Source organism: Podarcis tiliguerta (genome assembly GCF_965153285.1).
Source record: "Podarcis tiliguerta genome assembly, chromosome: 12".
In the NCBI taxonomy this organism is placed as follows: Eukaryota; Metazoa; Chordata; class Lepidosauria; order Squamata; family Lacertidae; genus Podarcis; species Podarcis tiliguerta.
The window spans coordinates 55797671-55818231 of record NC_139545.1 but is presented as its reverse complement, the minus strand read 5'-3'; the positions used below and the strand labels follow the sequence as shown (position 1 = coordinate 55818231).

The window sequence follows — 20561 nt, the reverse complement described above, 5'->3', positions numbered from 1 at the left end:
CCCTTATTATGTGCATGGCCATAAATGGACATAGAGGATACTCCCCGCCTTCTATGAACCGTTGCAAAAGCACCCCAAATTACCTTGAGCTGAACTTCCCCTTTATGAGGAAGGGCTAAGGGAGCTGGGCATGTTTAGCCTGGAGAAGAGGAGGTTAAGGGGTGATATGATGGCCATGTCCAAATATATAAAAGGATGTCACCTAGAGGAGGGAGAAAGGTTGTTTTCTGCTGCTCCAGAGAAGCGGACACGGAGCAATGGATCCAAACTACAAGAAAGAAGATTCCACCTAAACATTAGGAAGAACTTCCTGACAGTAAGAGCTGTTCAACAGTGGAATTTGCTGCCCAGGAGTGTGGTGGAGTCTCCTTCTTTGGAGGTCTTTAAGCAGAGGCTTGACAACCATATGTCAGGAGTGCTCTGATGGTGTTTCCTGCTTGGCAGGGGGTTGGACTCAATGGCCCTTGTGGTCTCTTCCAGCTCTATGAGTCTATGATCTCCCTTTCCATCCTTCTGCACACCCAACAGCCGGTTTCCTCTCCCTCTCTCCTCCTTTGCTGCCAGTTCCCCCATCCCCTTCTCCTCCTCCTCCTCCCTGACCCAGCTGTTTTCCACTCTGCCGCCACAGAATTCCTCCTCGCAGCCCCTTCTCTTTCCGCCAGCATTTTCTGGGCCATCTGTCTTCAGATGCTAGCAGGGGAGAGAATTGATGCAGGCTTATTATCCCAGACTTGGAGGGCCTGTGGAGAGGAGGGCAAGCGTTTCTCGCGCCCCCCTCCCTGGCCACTGACACCAGCTCCGCTGGCAGATGAGCTTGCAGCCCCCACCCCGCCAGTTTAGACCATCCTCTGTCGTCGTCGTCTTCTTTGACGATCCCCACTTTCTATACAAATAGTCATCTGGGGTAAGAACCCCTTGCGTTATTCTCTCAATGCCAGAATCTGGGTTAGGGCAGCCTTTTCCCAGTACAGTGGTACCTCGAGTTCCATACGCTTCAGGTTACAGACTCCGCTAACCCAGAAATAGTACCTCGGGTTAAGAACTGTGCTTCAGGATAAGAACAGAAATCGTGCTCCGGCGGTGCGGCAGCAGCAGGAGGCCCCATTAGCTAAAGTGGTGCTTCAGGTTAAGAACAGTTTCAGGTTAAGAACAGAACTCCAGAACGAATTAAGTACTTAACCCAAGGTACCACTGTAGTGATGTATGGAAGTGAGAGCTGGACCATAAAGAAGGCTGATCGCCGAAGAATGGATGCTTTTGAATTCTGGTGCTGGAGGAGACTCTTGAGAGTCCCATGGACTGCAAGAAGATCAAACCTCTTCATTCTGAAGGAAATCAGCCCTGAGTGCTCACTGGAAGGACAGATCCTGAAGCTGAGGCTCCAAGACTTCGGCCATCTCAGGAGAAGAGAAGACTCCCTGGAAAAGACCCTGATGTTGGGAAAGATGGAGGGCACAAGGAGAAGGGGACAACAGAGGACGAGATGGTTGGATAGTGTTCTTGAAGCTACCAGCATGAGTTTGACCAAACTGCGGGAGGCAGTGGAAGACAGAAGTGCCTGGTGTGCTCTGGTCCAGGGGGTCACGAAGAGTCAGACACGACTAAACAACTAAACAACAACAACATCTGATCACTTGCCTGCATGGTGCTATTCCGTATGGATTTAATTAAAAAGCAAACTCTCTCTCTCTCTCTCTCCACACACACACACACACATATTGGGGAGGGAAGCCCACTAAGGTTGGAAAACATTCATGTTCTCGCTCTCAGTTTTACTTTTTCATTTAATCCTTTGTTTCTTCCTCTTTGTTCTTTCCTAGCATCTCTGTACAGTGGTACCTCAGGTTAAGTACTTAATTCGTTCCAGAGGTCTGTACTTAACCTGAAACTGTTCTTAACCTGAAGCACCACTTTAGCTAATGGGGCCTCCTGCCGCCGCCGCACCGCCGGAGCACAATTTCTGTTCTCATCCTGAAGCAAAGTTCTTAACCTGAAGCACTATTTCTGGGTTAGCGGAGTCTGTAACCGGAAGCATATGTAACCTGAAGTGTATGTAACCTGAGGTACCACTGTAATATTTTTGGGAATCTTACTTAAAACGGGGGGAAAGGGATGAGCAGGAAGGAATGGAGAACACAATCTTGGAAGAACGGAACAGAAGCTTAAAAATAATTCTTTTCTAAACTAGTCCCAAAAGAATGGGGCACCCGTAAGCAGGATTTGAGCGTAAGAGCCCTCTCTCCTTCTGCGGTTTCCGACCATGCTTCTGACTGCGGAGGCTGAGGTTAACCATCGTTAGCCCTCCATCAATTTGTCCAATCCTCTTTTCAAGTCAGATAGGTTGGTGGCCTGTGGCAGGGAGTTCCACAGGCTAACTCTACGCTGCGTGACGAAGGGTTTTCTTTTCTCTGCCCTACACCTTCCAACGTTCAGCTTCGTCCCACGAGTTCCACTGCCATACGAAAGTTTAGGAAAGCTTTTCTCTTATCAACTATCACCCAGGACACGCATAATCTCACGTCCCTCCTCTTCCTTCCCCTTTCTCTCAACGGTCCTTTCCCTCGCAACGGGATTCAATCCAGCCCCTTCATCTTTTCCCAACCTCTTCCAACTCCGCTTTGAGACGAGGCAACCAGAACTTGGGACGCGCAGTGTTCCAAACGCACCCCAGATTTTTAAAACTGATAACAGACCACTGAGCAAATTTATTGTCCTTTGGCCTTGGTGCTAGTACAGTCTAAAGTCATTGCTGGCTCTGGCCAGCACCTGGAAACCTCTACAGCTTTGCATGTAGGTAATACTTTTCTCCCTCTTTGCTTCCCATGGCCTTGGCCAGTGAGTTTTGCCAAATAATTGAACCCACCCTCCCCCCAAAAATCAAAATCTTCTTGGGTAATTTCCCTATGAAATTCCTCTAAGGGGAACTATTACTCATTTCTGATTTGTGTCACTTGCTTGATCATGTCAAACAGCGTTGCAGTGGATTTGACTTATTTTTTATACTACAGTGGTACCCCGCAAGACGAATGCCTCGGAAGACGAAAAACCCGCTAGACGAAAGGGTTTTTCATTTTCTGAGGTGCTTCACAAGACGGATTTTCCAAAGGGCTTGCTTCGCTAGACGAAACAGCCCTGCCTCTCCTGTCATGGCGATGGCCGCACGCTCGCTTCCCCGCTCCTCCGGCTCCCTCCCACCTTCCGGCCGATCTTCCGACCTTCCGGCTGCCTCACGCCGCTGCCCACCGCCCTCGCGCACTTCCCTCAGGAGCCGCTGCCACCAGCAGCCAGCGTTGCAGCCGGAGTCGCGCTCCTGAGCCCCGCCGCCCTCCAGCAGCCGCGTCGCGCGGTGTCCACAAGGCGCGGGTGAGTCCAAGGACCGGCTGCGGCAGCTGTCCTGCTTCTCCCCACCCCTCCCCGCCGTGGTGCTTCGCAAGACGAAAAAACTCGCTCTACGAAAAAACTCAAGGAACGAATTAATTTCGTCTTGCGAGGCACCACTGTATTTTCTTTTTTCAAAAAAATCCTAGGGCTGCTTCCTTCAGTTGCTGTCCGAAATACGCAAGAATGCTGGTGTGGTAGGTGGAGTTGCAGCTGGGATCTGTGCACTGGAGGTAGGTTGACTGATGGGATTTGTGCTGCTACTTCTACCATTCCACTATTGTGACCTGGTGGCCACGAATGATGATGCTCTCTGTACTTTAGCTTTTGTCCCCAATGATGAGATGTAACAGGGAGATGTTCTTGCTGGTTGTGGTTCCTAGTCATGTACCTGGCTTGAGAGCAGTACATGTGAAAAGGATCTAGGAGTCTTGGTTGACCACAAACTTGACATGAGCCAACAGTGTGACGCGGCAGCTAAAAAAGCCAATGCAGTTCTAGGCTGCATCAAGAGGAGTATAGCATCTAGATCAAGGGAAGTAATAGTGCCACTGTATTCTGCTCTGGTCAGACCTCACCCGGAGTACTGTGACCAGTTCTGGGCACCACAGTTCAAGAAGGACACTGACAAAGTGGAACGTGTCCAGAGGAGGGCAACCAAAATGGTCAAAGGCCTGGAAACGATGCCTTATGAGGAACGGCTAAGGGAGCTGGGCATGTTTAGCCTGGAGAAGAGGAGGTTAAGGGGTGATATGATAGCCATGTTCAAATATATAAAAGGATGTCACATAGAGGAGGGAGATAGGTTGTTTTCTGCTGCTCCAGAGAAGCGGACACGGAGCAATGGATCCAAATGACAAGAAAGACGATTCCACCTAAACATTAGGAAGAACTTCCTGACAGTAAGAGCTGTTTGACAGTGGAATTTGCTGCCAAGGAGTGTGGTGGAGTCTCCTTCTTTGGAGGTCTTTAAGCAGAGGCTTGACAACCAGATGTCAGGAGTGCTCTGATGGTGTTTCCTGCTTGGCAGGGGGTTGGACTCGATGGCCCTTGTGGTCTCTTCCAACTCTATTCTATGATTCTACCTGGTGACCACTTGATGATGAAAAGGTTACCACCATTATAATCCTGGCACCTTTTCTTGCTTGCATGCCACAGGATATTTGAAGCGTAGGCCTAAAGAGCCACCCATGGCTGTTCATTCTAGAACATGAAATGGCAAAGAGCCCTGAACAGAATGTTATTTCTTCACAGTTAGATATATAGTGATGTGAATAGTCCTGTAAGTTGCGAGAGGAGAAAGGAATAAGCAGTGCTAGGGTAGGGAGGAACATGTGTGCTGTTGGATTCTTAAAGACTTGAATTGTGTGTGTGTGTGTGTGTGTGCTTTTTGGGGGGGGTGGTCCAACAGGGCGATGCCAGGAAGCAGGGTGCAGAGGTGGCCGGAGGAAACGGCTCAGAAAATGACCGCTGCGTGGGAAAAGATTGGCTCCTCTCCTCCCCAAAGAGAGGGGGGCCGACGGCTCACACTAAATTTACGAGGGAAAATCAGAAGCGGGAGGCGGATTTGGGGAGCCAGGGGAGAGCAGTTGTGGGGCCGTCGGCCGCAGCCAAATCTATAGAGCCCCGAGCAGCAGGAGGGGCCTGGGCTTGGGGGTCCGACGGTGTGAGAGGAATGTATAAAGAGCGGGAGCCCCGCGAGGGGGTGAGGCAGAATAAATCCGCCCCAAAAGCCGGCACAAAGGAGGAGTTTTGCCCGTTCCCAAAAGAACAGCAAGTGGCTGGGCTTCTTTTCAGCCAAACCCCATTAATCTCAGCCTCCCCGGCTGGCGAGAGAAGAGACTGGCCTAATCTGGGCCAGAGCATCCCAGCACTGGGCTTAATCCTATTCAGGCGACAGGCCCCAGCGGCGAGACCCGGCCCAGCGGGGAGGACGGCTCTCCCCACATTTTCGGATAATGCTGTGTGTTTGTGTCTTTTTGCAACCCTACTGTGGCAAGTCGCTGCCTTGCCAGGACTCAACAGAGCACCTGGGCACAACTGAAAATGTTTAGGGAAGCTTTTAATGTTTGATGCTTTTAATATTTTGTTGGAAGCCGCCCGGAGTGGGTGGGGAAGCCCAGCCAGATGGGCGGCGTATAAATAATAAATTGCTGTTGTTGTTATTACAGTGGTACCTCGGGTTAAGTACTTAATTCATTCCAGAGGTCGCGCTGCCGGAGCACGATTTCTGTTCTCATCCTGAAGCACTATTTCTGGGTTAGTGGAGTCTGTAACCTGAAGCGTATGTAACCTGTGGTACCACTGTAGTAATAATAATATTAATAATAATAATAATTATAAAAAACTGTGCAAACACTCTTGCTTGCTCTGCACTCCAAGCGTGCTCCAACCACTAGCCTGCGCAGCCGCAAAGGCACATCGCTTGCCAAAATCCCCTACACACGCCCGCCCCACCCTGAGCGTCCCAGACGTACGATTTGAAAGCCACGTAGGCAAGGAGTCCCACCACCACGGCCGCCAGGATGGAGCAGTAGACGGGGATGATGTTCTTGCTGTTGTCCTGGGCCAAGGGCGGCACAAACTCTGAAGAGGACGCATTGGGGGCGAGGCTGCTTTCTGAATCCAGAAGCGGCGTCTTTTTCGGGAACTCCTTCCGGGCCTCGCCTTCTCTGCGTTTCAGGATCTGAAGCTCTTTATCTGGAAAAAGAAGGGCCAAAGTTATTAAGTTATTAAGAACTTTTTTTGCGTACGCCACAACAGCAGCAAGAATACTCATCGCAAAGTACTGGAAGACGCAAGAATTACCCACCCAGGAAGAATGGCAGATGAAGCTGATGGACTATATGGAAATGGCAGAAATGACTGGCAGAATCCGAAACCAGGGAGAAGAGTCGATGGAAGAAGATTGGAAAAAATTTAACGACGACACTGCCAGTCTGGTGCCATGTGCGCGCCAACCATGAACGGGATCCGTTCCAGAGCCCCGTTCGCATCCTGAAGCGAACGCAATCCGCGTCTGCGCATGTGTGGGTCATGATTCGCCACGTCTGCGAATGACGTCATTTTGATAGTCTGCGCATGCGCGAGCGGCGAAACCCGGCAGCAACGCATTCCGTTACTTCCGCAACCCAAAAACTCTCAACCTGAAGCAACTTCAACCCGAAGTATGGCTGTAGATAGATAGATGGCACGTGCCATAGACTGAGGGAAGCGATGGACAGATAGAGGCCATAATCTTGCGAAGGGAGCCTGTCTAGGAGAAGGAAATATCTGACCCTCAACCTCCGCTAACTTGCAGGATATCATCGGGAGAAGGAGAGGCTAAGAAGCGAAGCCTACACAAACCTAGACTGGGGTCCCTAAGGCAGTTGGATGGCGCCTTGTACGCCTCCTTCCGGCAGCCAACAGGCGCCCAATGTCTTGCTCTGTTTTTCTCAGTGAAGCTGAGAGGGGGGTCTTGTCGTCTGGGCAGGCCAGGACGTCCTCACTCACTGCCCAGACTTGCACCCCTTGGAGGTCGCTTGGCTGCCGCTATCACAGCCGTTTGACTCAACCCCTGGAAGCGCACTAATGTCTCTATGTTTTCTCCAATAGGGATTTCTTGTGCGATCCTGATCTAAACCTGTCGAAAAATAGCTTTGCAGGGAGCCTAGCGGTAGGGCCAGCTCTGCCATTATCCCAAAATCAGGACGATGATGGAAGTTGTAGTCCAGAGACGCCCGGGACAAGGGGCACAGGTTCCTCAGCCCTGCTTTGAGTGTGGCCGTTATTCTGTATATCCATAGCTGTCAACTTACAGATTTGAAAATAAGGGACCAGCAGCCTCGAAAATAAGGGATCAGCAGCCAAAATAAGGGATTTTCAGGGCACAGGTATGTTCAACTTCTGAGCCCCTCCCAGCCAAAGGCAGAAAGCCCAGCCAGCAGCCTAACGAAGCCTCAAGCGGTGGTTCCCACAGCGCAGCAACCCGGCAAAGGGGATGCAGCAAGGAAAACCACCGTCACCTCTCCGCTGGGAAGCGCTGAGCAAAGGCGAGTCCCCAGGCAACGTGGCCGATTTGATTGGCCCAAGGCATGCAAGCTCCACCCCCCAGTCATTCTTTGACTCCTTATTGGGTGAGCAACGCAGCCAAGCAACACAGTTGGAGCCTCCCTCCTCCCTGGCCGGCAGGGAGGGAGGGAGAGGAGCTGCTTCCTTTGAAACCTGGAAAATTTATGGGACATCATCAATAAGGGACAGCAGCGGGACACAGCGCTGGGATAAGGGAGTTTCCCGCCAAATAAGGGACGCTTGACAGCTATGCGTATATTCCAAAATCCACAGTATGAAAGGCAATAGTCCGGCATTCATGAAGGCCATGTCCAGACCTCTACCCAAAGCCATTTGGCCTCGTTTCTTCTGCCTCTGTGCCCTAGCGCACTTTGCTTGCGACGTTCACAGCCAAAGGAGACGATCTGACGGTTGTCTCTGCCAAAGCGAAGAAAGGGAATCTGTTCTCTCTTGCAGAGAAACGAAGAAAATGAAAGCATTTTGGGGGACCGGGGGGGGGGGGGATTGCTGTAAAGCTCAGGCTATTTTCTCAAAATAAAAGAAACTCTCTTTATAGTAGCTTTCAGAAATTTTCTTCTCATTCTGAGCGAGAGCTTGATGTCAGCTTGCCAAAACGTAGCAGGCGAGTTTATTTTTTTTCTTTGCAAGAATAAGCAAGATTTGTCGTCTAAAGCAAGCGACGGCGAGGTTACACCAATGTGGTTAGGGAGCTGGGAGACCTGGGTTCAAATCTCCGCTCAAGCTCACCGCGTGACCTTGAGCCGATCGATCTTCTCTACCTCGCAGGGTTGTTAATAATAAATTTTTATTTATATCCCGCCCTCCCCAGCCAAAGCCGGGCTCAGGGCGGCTAACAACAATAAAGTAATACAACATTCTAAAATCATTTCATTATAAAATTAATTCAAATCAAATTAATGGCAACCATTGGGCTAGAGTTCTGTGAAGATTGCCAAAGGAAGGAGACAGGCTGTGCCCTGTCCAAAGGACTGGTGGAACAGCTCTGTCTTGCAGGCCCCGCAGAAAGATATCAAGTCCCGCAGGGCCCTAGTCTCTTGGGACAGAGCGTTCCACCAGATCGGGGCCACAGCTGAAAAGGCCCTGGCTCTGGTTGAGTCCAGCCTAACCTCCCTGTGGCCTGGGACCTCCAAGATGTTTTTGTTTGAAGACCGTAAGTTCCTCTGTGGGACATACCAGGAGAGGCGGTCCCGTTTTAAGAATAAAATGCAGAAGGGGAGAAAGTATACCGGGAAAGTGCAAAGACGCCCTGAGAAATGTTTGGAAGGCAGAGGGCATTGCCAGCCTTGCCTGCAGAGGCCAGGGATTGAATTTGGGGTGTTCTGCAGGCAAGGATGTGCTGCTCTGCAACTGACCTAAGGCCCTCACCCCCCAAAAAATGATTCACTGGCCCTGCCAGCTGACGTTCTTCTACCTAAGAGATGCAAAGTTTTGAAACCTGGACATTCTACATGCAAGGCAGCTGCCCTTCCACTGAGCAACTGGTATCAGAGCCCATCGCTAGTTTGTATATCCTCATAGCGAGAGGAAGATATTTCGCTCTTCCAGAATCAGAGCGTCTCTGCAAATGTAGTAAACAGGAACCTGACACTTTGGAGCATATTTTCTTTTCTTGTGGTTTTGGCATTTACGCAAGGAGAAAATTATTAGAGGCCTTACAACTTAATAGGCAGAGTTCTATGCTACCAACGGTTCAAGACCTGCTTTCAGACAAGAATGATCAAATGACTTTAATAGTGGCTGGAGTTTTGAGTGCTGTCCATGTAGAAAGACTGAGCCATTATAAAGGGAATTAGTGGTTCTTAATTGACTGGGGATTCGGTAGTGCTGTATTGTATTATTTATGCAAATTGATTTTCTCTGGAGTTGAAGATATGACTGGGACAAACCTTGTTATGTTGAGTTCGTATTTTGCACAATTTGTATACGGTGTCTGTTTGATAATGTGTGGCTTGCTATGCCTAATAAAGGATCTAACCCAAAAAATATCCTCACAGCAGCCCCAAGCAAGACAGCTTAAAAGTAACTTAAACCCTTAGTCTATCCAAACCCAGTTTGGCCTGCAGTAACTGGGAGTGCCAAAGGCCCAGGCTTTCAGACTGCGAAGCTTTCCCAGCTGTTAGGGAGACATCCTAGACAGCATCTTAAAAAGCAGAGACATCACCTTGCCAACAAAGGTCCGTATAGTTCAAGCCATGGTTTTCCCAGTAGTGATGTATGGAAGTGAGAGCTGGACCATAAAGAAGGCTGATCGCCGAAGAATTGATGCTTTTGAATTCTGGTGCTGGAGGAGACTCTTGAGAGTCCCATGGACTGCAAGAAGATCAAACCTCTCCATTCTGAAGGAAATCAGCCCTGAGTGCTCACTGGAAGGACAGATCCTGAAGCTGAGGCTCCAAGACTTTGGCCACCTCATGAGAAGAGAAGACTCCCTGGAAAAGGCCCTGATGTTGGGAAAGATGGAGGGCACAAGGAGAAGGGGATGACAGAGGACGAGATGGTTGGACAGTGTTCTCGAAGCTACGAACATGAGTTTGACCAAACTGCGGGAGGCAGTGGAAGACAGGAGTGCCTGGCGTGCTCTGGTCCAGGGGGTCACGAAGAGTCGGACACGACTAAACGACTAAACAACAACAACAACAGGGAGACACCCGGGGCTTAGCCTGGGGCCTTCTGCATTCAACGCAGCTGCTCTGGGAATTTGGGTTGTGTCCCTGAAACACTGGATTCCAGCTTGGTTGCAAAGCCTCTTTCAATGCCGTTAATAAATTTCAAGTTTAGGGGAGTGAGAAAACCAGGGCTGAGTTGGAGAGGGCAGAAAATCCGGGGAGGGGGTTTGCAGAGACGCTGTTGAAAAACTGAATATATATCGGGGTGGGGGAACGACAGGGATAATTCCTACAATATTGTCGATAGGAGACTCGTTCCCCCTGCTGTTCTTTTCTGTCCTCCCCGCAAATCCCCACAAGGGTCCTGTCTCATTCTGGGACTCGTTCACAGCCCCATTTCTTCCCCCCTCCTCCCCACCAAACCACACACACAACCGCCCCCAGCCCCACGGCTAGGAGTGAGAGATGCCGTTCCAAAAGGCGGCGAACGTTAAGGAGCGAAAGATTGAACGAACACGCAGAGGGAGGGGGGGTCGGCCGTGGAAACCTCTGCGGTCTCGCCACGGAGGCCCCCACCCCACCAAAACTCTCCCATCCGCACACTGCGAGGGATCGCAGCCTTCTCAGGACAGCAGGGTGCTCAGGGAGGTTGAACTGAGCAAGGAAGATGTGAGAGAGAGACAGCCAGAGTAGGATTAGGGGCAAAAGCCGCGGACAAAAGGTGGATTAGCCGCAACCCAGGGAGACTCTGTTCTCGCAGACAAAAAACCGCAACTGTAGCTCCGAAACAAAGCTTGAAAGGCCTTGCGGGAGAGCGAGAGCAGCGAAGTTCACGGCGGCAGCAGCGGACAGAAGCGCTCCTCCCTCGGGGGAAAGTTTTCCTACAGTAGCAGCAAGATGGATGCCCAAATCAGCAAAGTCACCATCACCATCATCGATTATTTCTTCACCACACATCTGGCTGTTTTCCCCAGACACTCTGGGCAGCTCCCAACACAATATTAAAAACACAATAAAACATCAAACATTAAAAACTTCCCTAAAGAAGGCTGCCTTCAAATGTCTTCTAAAAGTCAGACAGTTGTTTACAGTGGTACCTCGGGTTACAGACGCTTCAGGTTACAGGCGTTTCAGGTTACAGACTCTGCTAGCACAGTGAAAGCAGCAATCCCTCTTGCTGTTCTGGCTTCTGGGATAGCTGAGCAGCCTGCATTCGCTCCATAAGACGCACACACGTTTCCCCTTATTTTTAGGAGGGAAAAAGTGAGTCTTATAGAGCAAAAAATATTTAAAACTTAACCCGAGGTACCACTGTATTTTCTTGACATCTGACAGAAGGGCGTTCCACAGGGCAGGTGCCACCACCGAGAAGGCCCTCTGCCTGGTTCCCTGTAACCTCGCTTCTCGCAGGGAGGGAACAGCCAGAAGGCCCTCAGAGCTGGACCTGTGTCCGGGCTGAATGATGGGGGTGGAGACGCTCCTTCAGGGATACAGGACCGATGTCGTTTAGGGCTTTGAAGATCAGCACCAACAGAAACTCAGAAACGTACTTGGAGCCAATGTAGGTCTTTCAGGACCTGTGTTATGTGGTCTCCGTGGCTGCTCCCAGTCACCAGTCTAGCTGCCGTATTCTGGATTAGTTGCAGTTTCCGGGTCACCTTCAAAGGTAGCCCCACATAGAGCACATTGCAGTAGTCCAAGCGGGAGATAACTAGAGCATGCACCACTCTGGCAAGACAGTCTGTGGGCAGGGAGGGTCTCATCCTGAGTACCAGATGGACCTGGTAGATAGCTGCCCTGGACACAGAACTGACCTGTACCTCCATGGACAGCTGTGAGTCCAAAATGACTCCCAGGCTGCGCACCTGGTCCTTCAGGGGCACCGTTACCCCATTCAGGACCAGGGAGTCCTCCACACCCGCCCGCCCCCTGTCCCCCCAAAACAGTACAAGTCGTCTTCGGGGAGCTTTCCCCAATTCAGCGCCCTCCAGCTGTTTGGGACGATGGCCGGCTGATGGCAGTTGTAGCCCCAAACAAGGATTTAAATAAGAAATTCGTGGAAGAGAGGGCTATCGAAAGCTACTGGCCAGGATGGCAATTTTCTGCCTCCAAGGTCGGAAGAAGCAATGCTTCTGGGTGCGAGTTGCTGGAAACCACAGAACGCGAAAGGGGTTCTGTGTTCGAATCCTGTTTTTCAGAATCCTGCTTGGCCCCTGTCAGAACAGGATGGGACACCGGCCTGATCCACGAGGGGAGAAGGGAAGTCCACGGGAAATCATGGAATTCTTTTTGTTTCGGGTTGCTTGATGATTGTTTGTAAATTTGAAAATTAAATAAATTTATATAAATATAAAAGAAAAAGGCGCTTTTTGTGTTCTTGTTCCGGCTGAATGATAATGTTCCTGGCAAACCTTCAACATCATTAACTGAGCGTACAGGATCATTTAAAAAATATTTAGGAATGAAGGAATATGTAAAAACGGAATGTTAACAGGCGAAAATTCAAAGGTATAATATATTAAGATCAAGATAAGGATAAAATAAAGAGGGAAAGGATTTGCTGAATAAACAAATAGAATTGGAATACAAAGAGGGGAGGTGTGGGGAGGTCCGGGAAACAAGCAAATGCAAGATATGTTATGAAAAATTGAATTGTTTTTAATTGTTTTTCTTTATTAATTTTGTATTTTTCTTTTTTCTTTTTGTGAAGATATGGAAAATCTTAATAAAATATTAATAAAAATAAAAAAAGAAAAAATATTTAGGCATTCCGAACATTTTACAATGTTTTCAAAGTTTCAATTTGCCTTTAAAAAAAAACCCCAAACCTGTATGGTTTTGCTGTCTGCAGCCCTAGGCTCCTTTGGAGAGGGAGTAGGAAAGACCTTTAATAAACAGGTATACAGAAATGACAATACTCGGAATAAGAACCTCATTTTGGGGGAGCAAGTTTGGCTTATAAAAGTGCAATCTTCTCTATAAAATAATCTTTAATGTACCGTATTTTTCGCTCCATTGGACGCAGTTTTTCCCCTCCAAAAATTGAGGGGCAGGGAGAGGCTGCACGGGGCTATGGCTTCTTTAGCCCCGTGCAGCTTCTCCCGGCAGTAGGGGTTGCGCGGGACTAAAGAGGAAGCCAAAGCAGGGAGCGGGATCCATCCCGCTCGCCGCCTTGGCTTGTGCCATAGCCGCGCACAACTCCTCCAGCAGGGAGAGGTTGTGCGCAGCTTGTATGCTGCTCTTTGGGGCTGGGGGGGGGGAGATTTTTTAAATTGATTTCCCCGTCTAAAAACTAGGTGCGCCCTATGGTGCGAAAAATACGGTATGTGCATTCGGGGGCAGGGGGTGTGTGCGTGTGTGTGGAGATTGTTCTACTAGCTGGAATAACAGTAATACCCAGATCCTCAGCTTTTGTTTCTTAAAAGTTATAAGCATCTGTAGAACCTGAGATGTGAGCCAAAATGTGCAGGCGCCATTCTAAGTTTCTGCGTGTGAGAGAAGCTGCCTTGCTCCCCAGTTTTCGTGCAAAGGAGGCTTTTGCACGGCCACTGTGCAAAAGATGGGATGGGGGTGAGCAGTGGTAGAAATCCCCCAGGAACCAGGTGCATTTTGTGGCTGGCGAGGGTCCAATTGCGACCCACGTGGAGATCTCTGGGTGCCAGATTGCCGACTGACATCTCCATCCACCTGGCTGGTCCCTCCAGCTTTCTTAAGCAGGTCCATTCAGCACTGATGCCTCTCTGTTAGTTAAAAGGACCCCTGACCATTAGGTCCAGTCGTGGCCGACTCTGGGGTTGCAGCACTCATCTTGCTTTACTGGCCAAAGGAGATGGCGTATAGCTTCCAGGTCATGTGACCAGCATGACTAAGTCGCTTCTAGCGAACCAGAGCAGCGCACGGAAACACCGTTTATCTTCCCGCCGGAGTGGTAACTATTTATCTACTTGCACTGGTGTGCTTTTGAACTGCTAGGTTGGCAGGAGCAGGGACTGAGCAACGGGAGCTCACCCCGTCGCGGGGATTCGAACAGCTGACCTTCTGATCGGCAAGCCCTAGACTCTGTGGTTTAACCCACAGCGCCACCCACGTCCGGGAGGGCAGGGAGCACCCTAAATAAAATAAAACCAGCTTGACCTTTCTTCCGTCGTGCCCATAGCTGTCAACTTACAGATTTGAAAATAAGGGACCAGCAGCCTCGAAAATAAGGGATCAGCAGCCAAAATAAGGGATTTTCAGAGCACAGGTATGTTCGACTTCTGAGCCCCTCCGAGCCAAAGGCAGAAAGCCCAGCCAGCAGCCAAACAAAGCCTCAAGCGGTGGTTCCCACAGCGCAGCAACCCGGCAAAGGGGATGCAGCAAGGAAAACCACCGTCACCTCTCCGCTGGGAAGCGCTGAGCAAAGGCGAGTCCCCAGGCAACGCGGCCAATTTGATCGGCACAAGGCATGCAAGCTTCACCCCCCAGTCGTTCTTAGACTCCTTATTGGGTGAGCAACGCAGCCAAGCAACGCAGTAGGAGCCTCCCTCCTCCCTGGCCGGCAGGGAGGGAGGGAGAGGAGCTGCTTCCTTTGAAAACCGGGAAATTTAAGGGACATCATCAATAAGGGACAGCAGCGGGACACGGCGCTGGGATAAGGGGGTTTCCCACCAAATAAGGGACGGTTGATAGCTATGGCCGCGCCTATGTACCTACCCATGCACAGCGTGTCGGAGAGAGGGGTGCATGCCTGGATCATGACCTCGTTTTTGCCGCACGCTTGCCGGCAGGGCTGGCAGGCTTCCAGCGAGCTCTTCGACTCCGAGTAATAGCCGTCCGGGCACCTCTGGCACACGGCGTCGCTGCTGGGGCCGCAGGGCTTTGTGGCTCCATAGCCTTCGGGGCAAACTTGACAAGGGAGGCACTGCCCAATGCCCTGGGTCCCGTTTCCAGCAGGGAGGTAATGCCCCCGGGGGCAGCTGGCGGCGCAGACCGTGTCGTGGGCAGGGTTGCAGGCATCCAGCAAGAGCGCTTGGCTCGGACACACCGAGCAAGGCTGGCAAGGCTCCGTGGCGCTGGCGACGGAGGAGAACGTCACACCTGTGGCGGAGAGAGGAAGGCTAACGTTAAATAAGTAGGAGTTCTTGTTATTACCGTATTTTTTGCTCTATAAGACTCACTTTTTCCCTCCTAAAAAGTAAGGGGAAATGTGTGTGTGTCTTATGAAGAAGAAGAAGAGTTTGGATTTGATATCCCGCCTTTCACTTCCTTTAAGGAGTCTCAAAGCGGCTAACATTCTCCTTTCCCTTCCTCCCCCACAACAAACACTCTGTGGGGTGAGTGGGGCTCAGAGACTTCAGAGAAGTGTGACTGGCCCAAGGTCACCCAGCAGCTGCATGTGGAGGAGCAGGGAAGCGAACCCGGTTCACCAGATTACGAGTCTACCGCTCTTAACCACTATACCACGCTGGCTCTTATGGAGCGAATGCAGGCTGCGCAGCTATCCCAGAAGCCAGAACAGCAAGAGGGATTGCTGCTTTCACTGCGCAGCGATCCCTCTTGCTGTTCTGGCTTCTGAGATTCAGAATATTTTTTTTTCTTGTTTTCCTCCTCCAAAAACTAGGTGCGTCTTGTGGTCTGGTGCGTCTTATAGAGCGAAAAATATGGTGAATGTACCAAGAAGAAAGCACACCAAGTAATCAGGCCAATGTAAGTTTCAGTAGTGGGAGTGGTCCCTACTCACAAATCAATAGTCAATCGTAACAAAAACTAACCCATTCAAAAGTATGTATTCTGACAAGGATTACAAACTCAAATAAAGATTACAGATCCTAACAGAGATTACAAACCTGGCTTCTAATCCATAACTGACTCCTGCTCTAGGATTGAAACTGAGTCTCCATTTGCAGGCTGATAAGTTATAAGGATCAACACTATTGTCGAGTGAAAAAGAGAAAATATTTGTAGTAAATTATTGTGTTATACATATCTTTATGAGTTTGTAATCTCTGCTTGTAAAATATTAAGATTATACCAGCAAGAAAGAGTCTTTCTGCAAAAAATAAATAAAAATGATTTAAATCGAGTCTTACTGTCTAGTGATTTAAATTGTGCTTTAAATCAATTTGATTTAAATCAAATCCACCCTGTTTACAACACATTAAAACATCAGATAAAACAGAATCAAGCGTCAGGTCCTTCTCTAAGGGACATTTTGCTTTCCCCATATTGATTTGCCTACGTAATTTGTCTAGTTGGCCCATAGCACAAGGCTTTGCTCTCTCAGACACTGAGGTCCAGCTCCAAGGGTCTTCTGGCGATTCCCTCCTTGCGAGAAGTGAGGTTACAGGGAACCAAGCACAGGGCGTTCTTGCTGGTGGCACCCTCCCATCAGATGTCAAGGAAATAAACAACTCTCTGACTTTTAGAAGACATCTGAAGGCAGCCCTGTTTAGGGAAGCTTTTAATATTTGATGAATATTTTAATATTTTGCTGGAAGCCGCCCAGAGTGGCTGGGGAAATAAATAATAATAATAATAATAATAATAATAATAATAATAATAATAATAATAAAAATTCCTCTGCCACTTACTTTCTTGACATGGCTCGCACTTGGTGTTGGCGCTCCCGCAAGGAGCAGCCACCCCAAAACCTGGGGGGCAAAGGTCGCAGCAATCTCCGGCGGAGGTGAAGCGCCCGTTTTCGCAGCGCTGGCGGGCCCAAACCTGGAGAGGGTAGAAAGCGAGATGTGCGGACGTGATGAGTCGGGCCAACGGAACGGGATAGAGTCCCACGCCTGCGGCCAGTATCTCCATGGCACAAAGCCATAGCCCCCGCAATCATCCCAGGAAAACTGGGACACCCCATTTTTTTCTCACGAGAGAACGGTGGCCATTTTTGGGCGCCACAATTTTGCACTGCGATTTTCCACCGGAAATACCGTATTTTTCGCTCCATAAGACGCACCTAGTTTTTAGAGGAAAAAAATATTCTGAACGAAACAATGGATGTATGATTTTTGTGGTTCATGCTGTGGCCACAGACATGTGATCTGCTGGTGAATTTGGGGTGACCCGATGCAAAAATCCTGAGGATCCATGTGGATCCGTGCTTTGTAACCACGTTTTTGCGCCATTGCGGCCCCATGAAACAGTGGGTGCGTGATTTTTTTGGTGCAGGCTGTAGCCATGGACATGCTATGTGATCTGATGGTGAATTTGGGGTGACCCAATGTAAAAATAATGAGGATCCATTGGCTTTTACCTCCCCCTCCCAGGCAGCCTCCTTTATCTCTAGCATCCCTTATCTCTCTCCTGATACCACCGATCAGCTGCTTCCTTTCAATACTCCCTTCCCTCACCCCGTCACGGGGATTCGAACCACCGACTTTCCGATCGGCAAGTCCTAGGCTCCGTGGTTTAACCCACAGCGCCACCCGCGTCCCTATTGTGTTAGCTGACTCCTAAAAGGTAGAATTGTAGAACTAGAAGCGATCACATCGGTCAAACCCACTGCAACCCAGAAATCTCTTTGCCCAATTTGAGGCTTGAACCCACAATTTCGAGATTAAGAGTCTCATGGTCATCTAGTTTATTATTCTCCATGTGTTTCTATGGCCCTTTTTAAAAAAACCTTTCCAGTTGTGACCACAGTACAGCGGTACCTCGGGTTACAGACGCTTCAGGTTACAGACTCCGCTAACCCAGAAATAGTACCTCGGGTTAAGAACTTTGCTTCGGGATGAGAACAGAAATTGCACGCGGACTATGCAGAACTAGATAAACTAACAGGAAGGATTCAGAACCGGCGGGACCAGAAATTCACGGAAGACTGGAGTAAATATACGGACTATTTGAAAAGTATTTGTGAAGATCCGACAACATTTGTAGGTTTGCAAGAAGTTTTGTGAGGAGTATTACTGGAATTATTGCAAAAATGGAAAAGGAGAAGGATGATTTGTTAAGAGATTTAAAGGCAATACAAAGTTAAGAAATGCATAAGAAGTGGTTAAAACGTTGGATCGTCAGAGGTGCTGATGGAAGTCTAAAAAGATTGTATAAGTGATAGGTTTTGTGGTACATTTTATAATTTATATGTTAAAATCAATAAAAAATTATATATATATAAAAAGAGAACAGAAATTGCACGGCGGCAGCAGGAGGCCCTATTAGCTAAAGTGGTGCTTCAGGTTAAGAACAGTTTCAGGTTAAGAACAGACCTCCGGAATGAATTAAGTTCTTAACCCGAGGCACCACTGCACACCTCTTGCAGATAACACAGTTTAACTATATCCGGTGTGCAAAAAAAGTTGCAGGGAAATAACCTCCAAACCCAACTTTTTTTTTTTTAGCAAGACCTTGGTTTCCTGGGATCCAGGAATTTGCTGATTCCTCGATCTGCTGGGAGGATTAACCGATCTCGCCGCGTACCCTTTGGCCTGCTGGGAGAGCCCGGCTCCAACCCCTGAACTTTGGAGACTGTGGGGCAATTCTTCTTCCCAGCTCTCCCCCCCACCCCCCGGAGGGTCTCTATTAATAAACTTTGGAATGCAGGCATGTTACAAACCGACACACCTCTCTCAGACCAAAACTGGGCGGTTGCAAATGCGAAGGCTCACAGCTGGCAGACGCCAAACTTTTTTCCATCCCAAAGAGAGAGAGAGAGAGAGTGGAACAAAAACGTCCGTGTTCTTTGCTCTGCGGAAGCATCCTACCCCCATACTGACACTCCCCGCCTGCTTTGGAATCCAAAAAAATAAAAATATAAAATATAAGCCTGTTCCAATTAAGCCTAAACCTGCCCTGTCACTCCCCTCTGTTTTCGGAGTTAGACGAATCACGTTACAAGGAATCATCGGATCCATACTTTTTTTGCACAGCGCAGATTTGGGGGGGGGGAGGAGTGTGTGGGTGGAGAGACCCCCCCCCAGTCTCCTCTCTCTCGAACAGCAAGAGAATATCTCCTAGAATATCTCCTCCCCTCTGCCCCCGAGCCAAGAACAAAGAAAATTAATTGGCTGGCCTTGCATCTGGAGATACTTAATTATTGCAAGGCCCTCTCTTAAAGGCAGAGCAGAAAATTGCAAGGAGGCAGGGGGGGCGAGAATCCTGTTCTCCAGCATGTTTTGTGTGTGTGTGATTGTGAGGTGGTTTGGGGGGGGGGTCTGCTCCCTCTCCTAACAGCTTGCATGTTTCGGAGGAGTCTGCAAAACAGAAGGCGGCCCTGTTCCAAGCAGATTAGCTCCAGACAGGTCTCTGCAAATTCCCACCTCTCTGCAACCAGGTGTTCAGACTTTGGCGGTTAACCTTTGGCTTGCTGGCTCCCGGTTCTTTCTTTTTTCCTTCTGGCAGGCTGGTAAAGTTTGAGGAAGCACAAGACGGTGACCTTGAGCTAACCCAGGATAAAGCAACTGGGCTAGGGAGCCTTAAAGAGATATGAGCCTTAAGACCACCCTCCAGGTCTTTGTAAACGCCAAGCACACCACGTTGCAATCAGGGTTAGAAATTCGCCGGTTAATTGCATTAATCTCCCACCTTTTTCTCCAAGGGGTGAATGGTTCATGTTAATCCCTATAATGATCCTATGAAGTGAGAAACCCAGATATACAGTGGTACTTTGGTTTAAGAACGGCTTAGTTTATGAACAACTTGGATTAAGAACGCTGCAAAGCCGAAGTAGGTGTTTTGGTTCGTGAACTTTGCCTTGGAAGCGGAACGTGTTGAGTGTGTTCTATTTGTAAATTGAGTCCCCCGCTGCTATGGGAAAGCACGCCTTGGTTTAAGAAAATCTTTGGTTTAAGAACGGACTTCCGGAATGGATTAAGTTCATAAACCAAGGTACCACTGTATAAGCTAGGCGCCAAACGACTCCTTTGATGGCAGAAAGTGAGGAGGAATTAAAGAACCTTTTAATGAGGGTGAAAGAGGAGAGTGCAAAATATGGTCTGAAGCTTAACATCAAAAAAGCAAAGATCATGGCCACTGGGCCCATCACCTCCTGGCAAATAGAAGGGGAAGAAATGGAGCCAGTGAGAGATTTTACTTTCTTGGGCTCCATAATCACTGCAGATGGTGACAGCAGCGACGAAATTAAAAGACGCCTGCTTCTTGGGAGAAAAGCAATGACAAACCTAGACAGCATCTTCAAAAGCAGAGACATCACCTTGCCAACAAAGGTCCGTATAGTTAAAGCTCTGGTTTTCCCAGTAGTGATGCATGGAAGTGAGAGCTGGACCACAAAGAAGGCTGATCGCCGAAGAATGGGTGCTTTTGAATTATGGTGCTGGAGGAGACTCTTGAGAGGCCCATGGACTGCAAGAAGATCAAACCTCTCCATTCTGAAGGATATCAGCCCTGAGTGCTCACTGGAAGGACAGATCCTGAAGCTGAGGCTCCAAGACTTTGGCCACCTCATGAGAAGAGAAGACTCCCTGGAAAAGACCCTGATGTTGGGAAAGATGGAGGGCACAAGGAGAAGGGGACGACAGAGGACGAGATGGTGGGACAGTGTTCTCGAAGCTACCAGCA

At 49.1% G+C, this 20561-nt stretch overlaps 1 protein-coding gene across 1 annotated transcript in view; it reads right to left on the bottom strand.

Annotated features, from left to right (window-relative positions):
- LOC310660992 (tumor necrosis factor receptor superfamily member 16-like) overlaps positions 1-20561 on the bottom strand; it is a 42839-nt gene that overhangs the window by 3734 nt on the left and 18544 nt on the right. Inside the window, exons 2-4 of the mRNA XM_083406666.1 lie at positions 16628-16760; positions 14751-15134; positions 5856-6078 (exon numbers count right to left, since the gene is read on the bottom strand). Of these exons, the coding sequence (XP_083262792.1) occupies positions 5856-6078; positions 14751-15134; positions 16628-16760 (740 nt within the window). The remainder of the gene's footprint in view (positions 1-5855; positions 6079-14750; positions 15135-16627; positions 16761-20561) is intronic.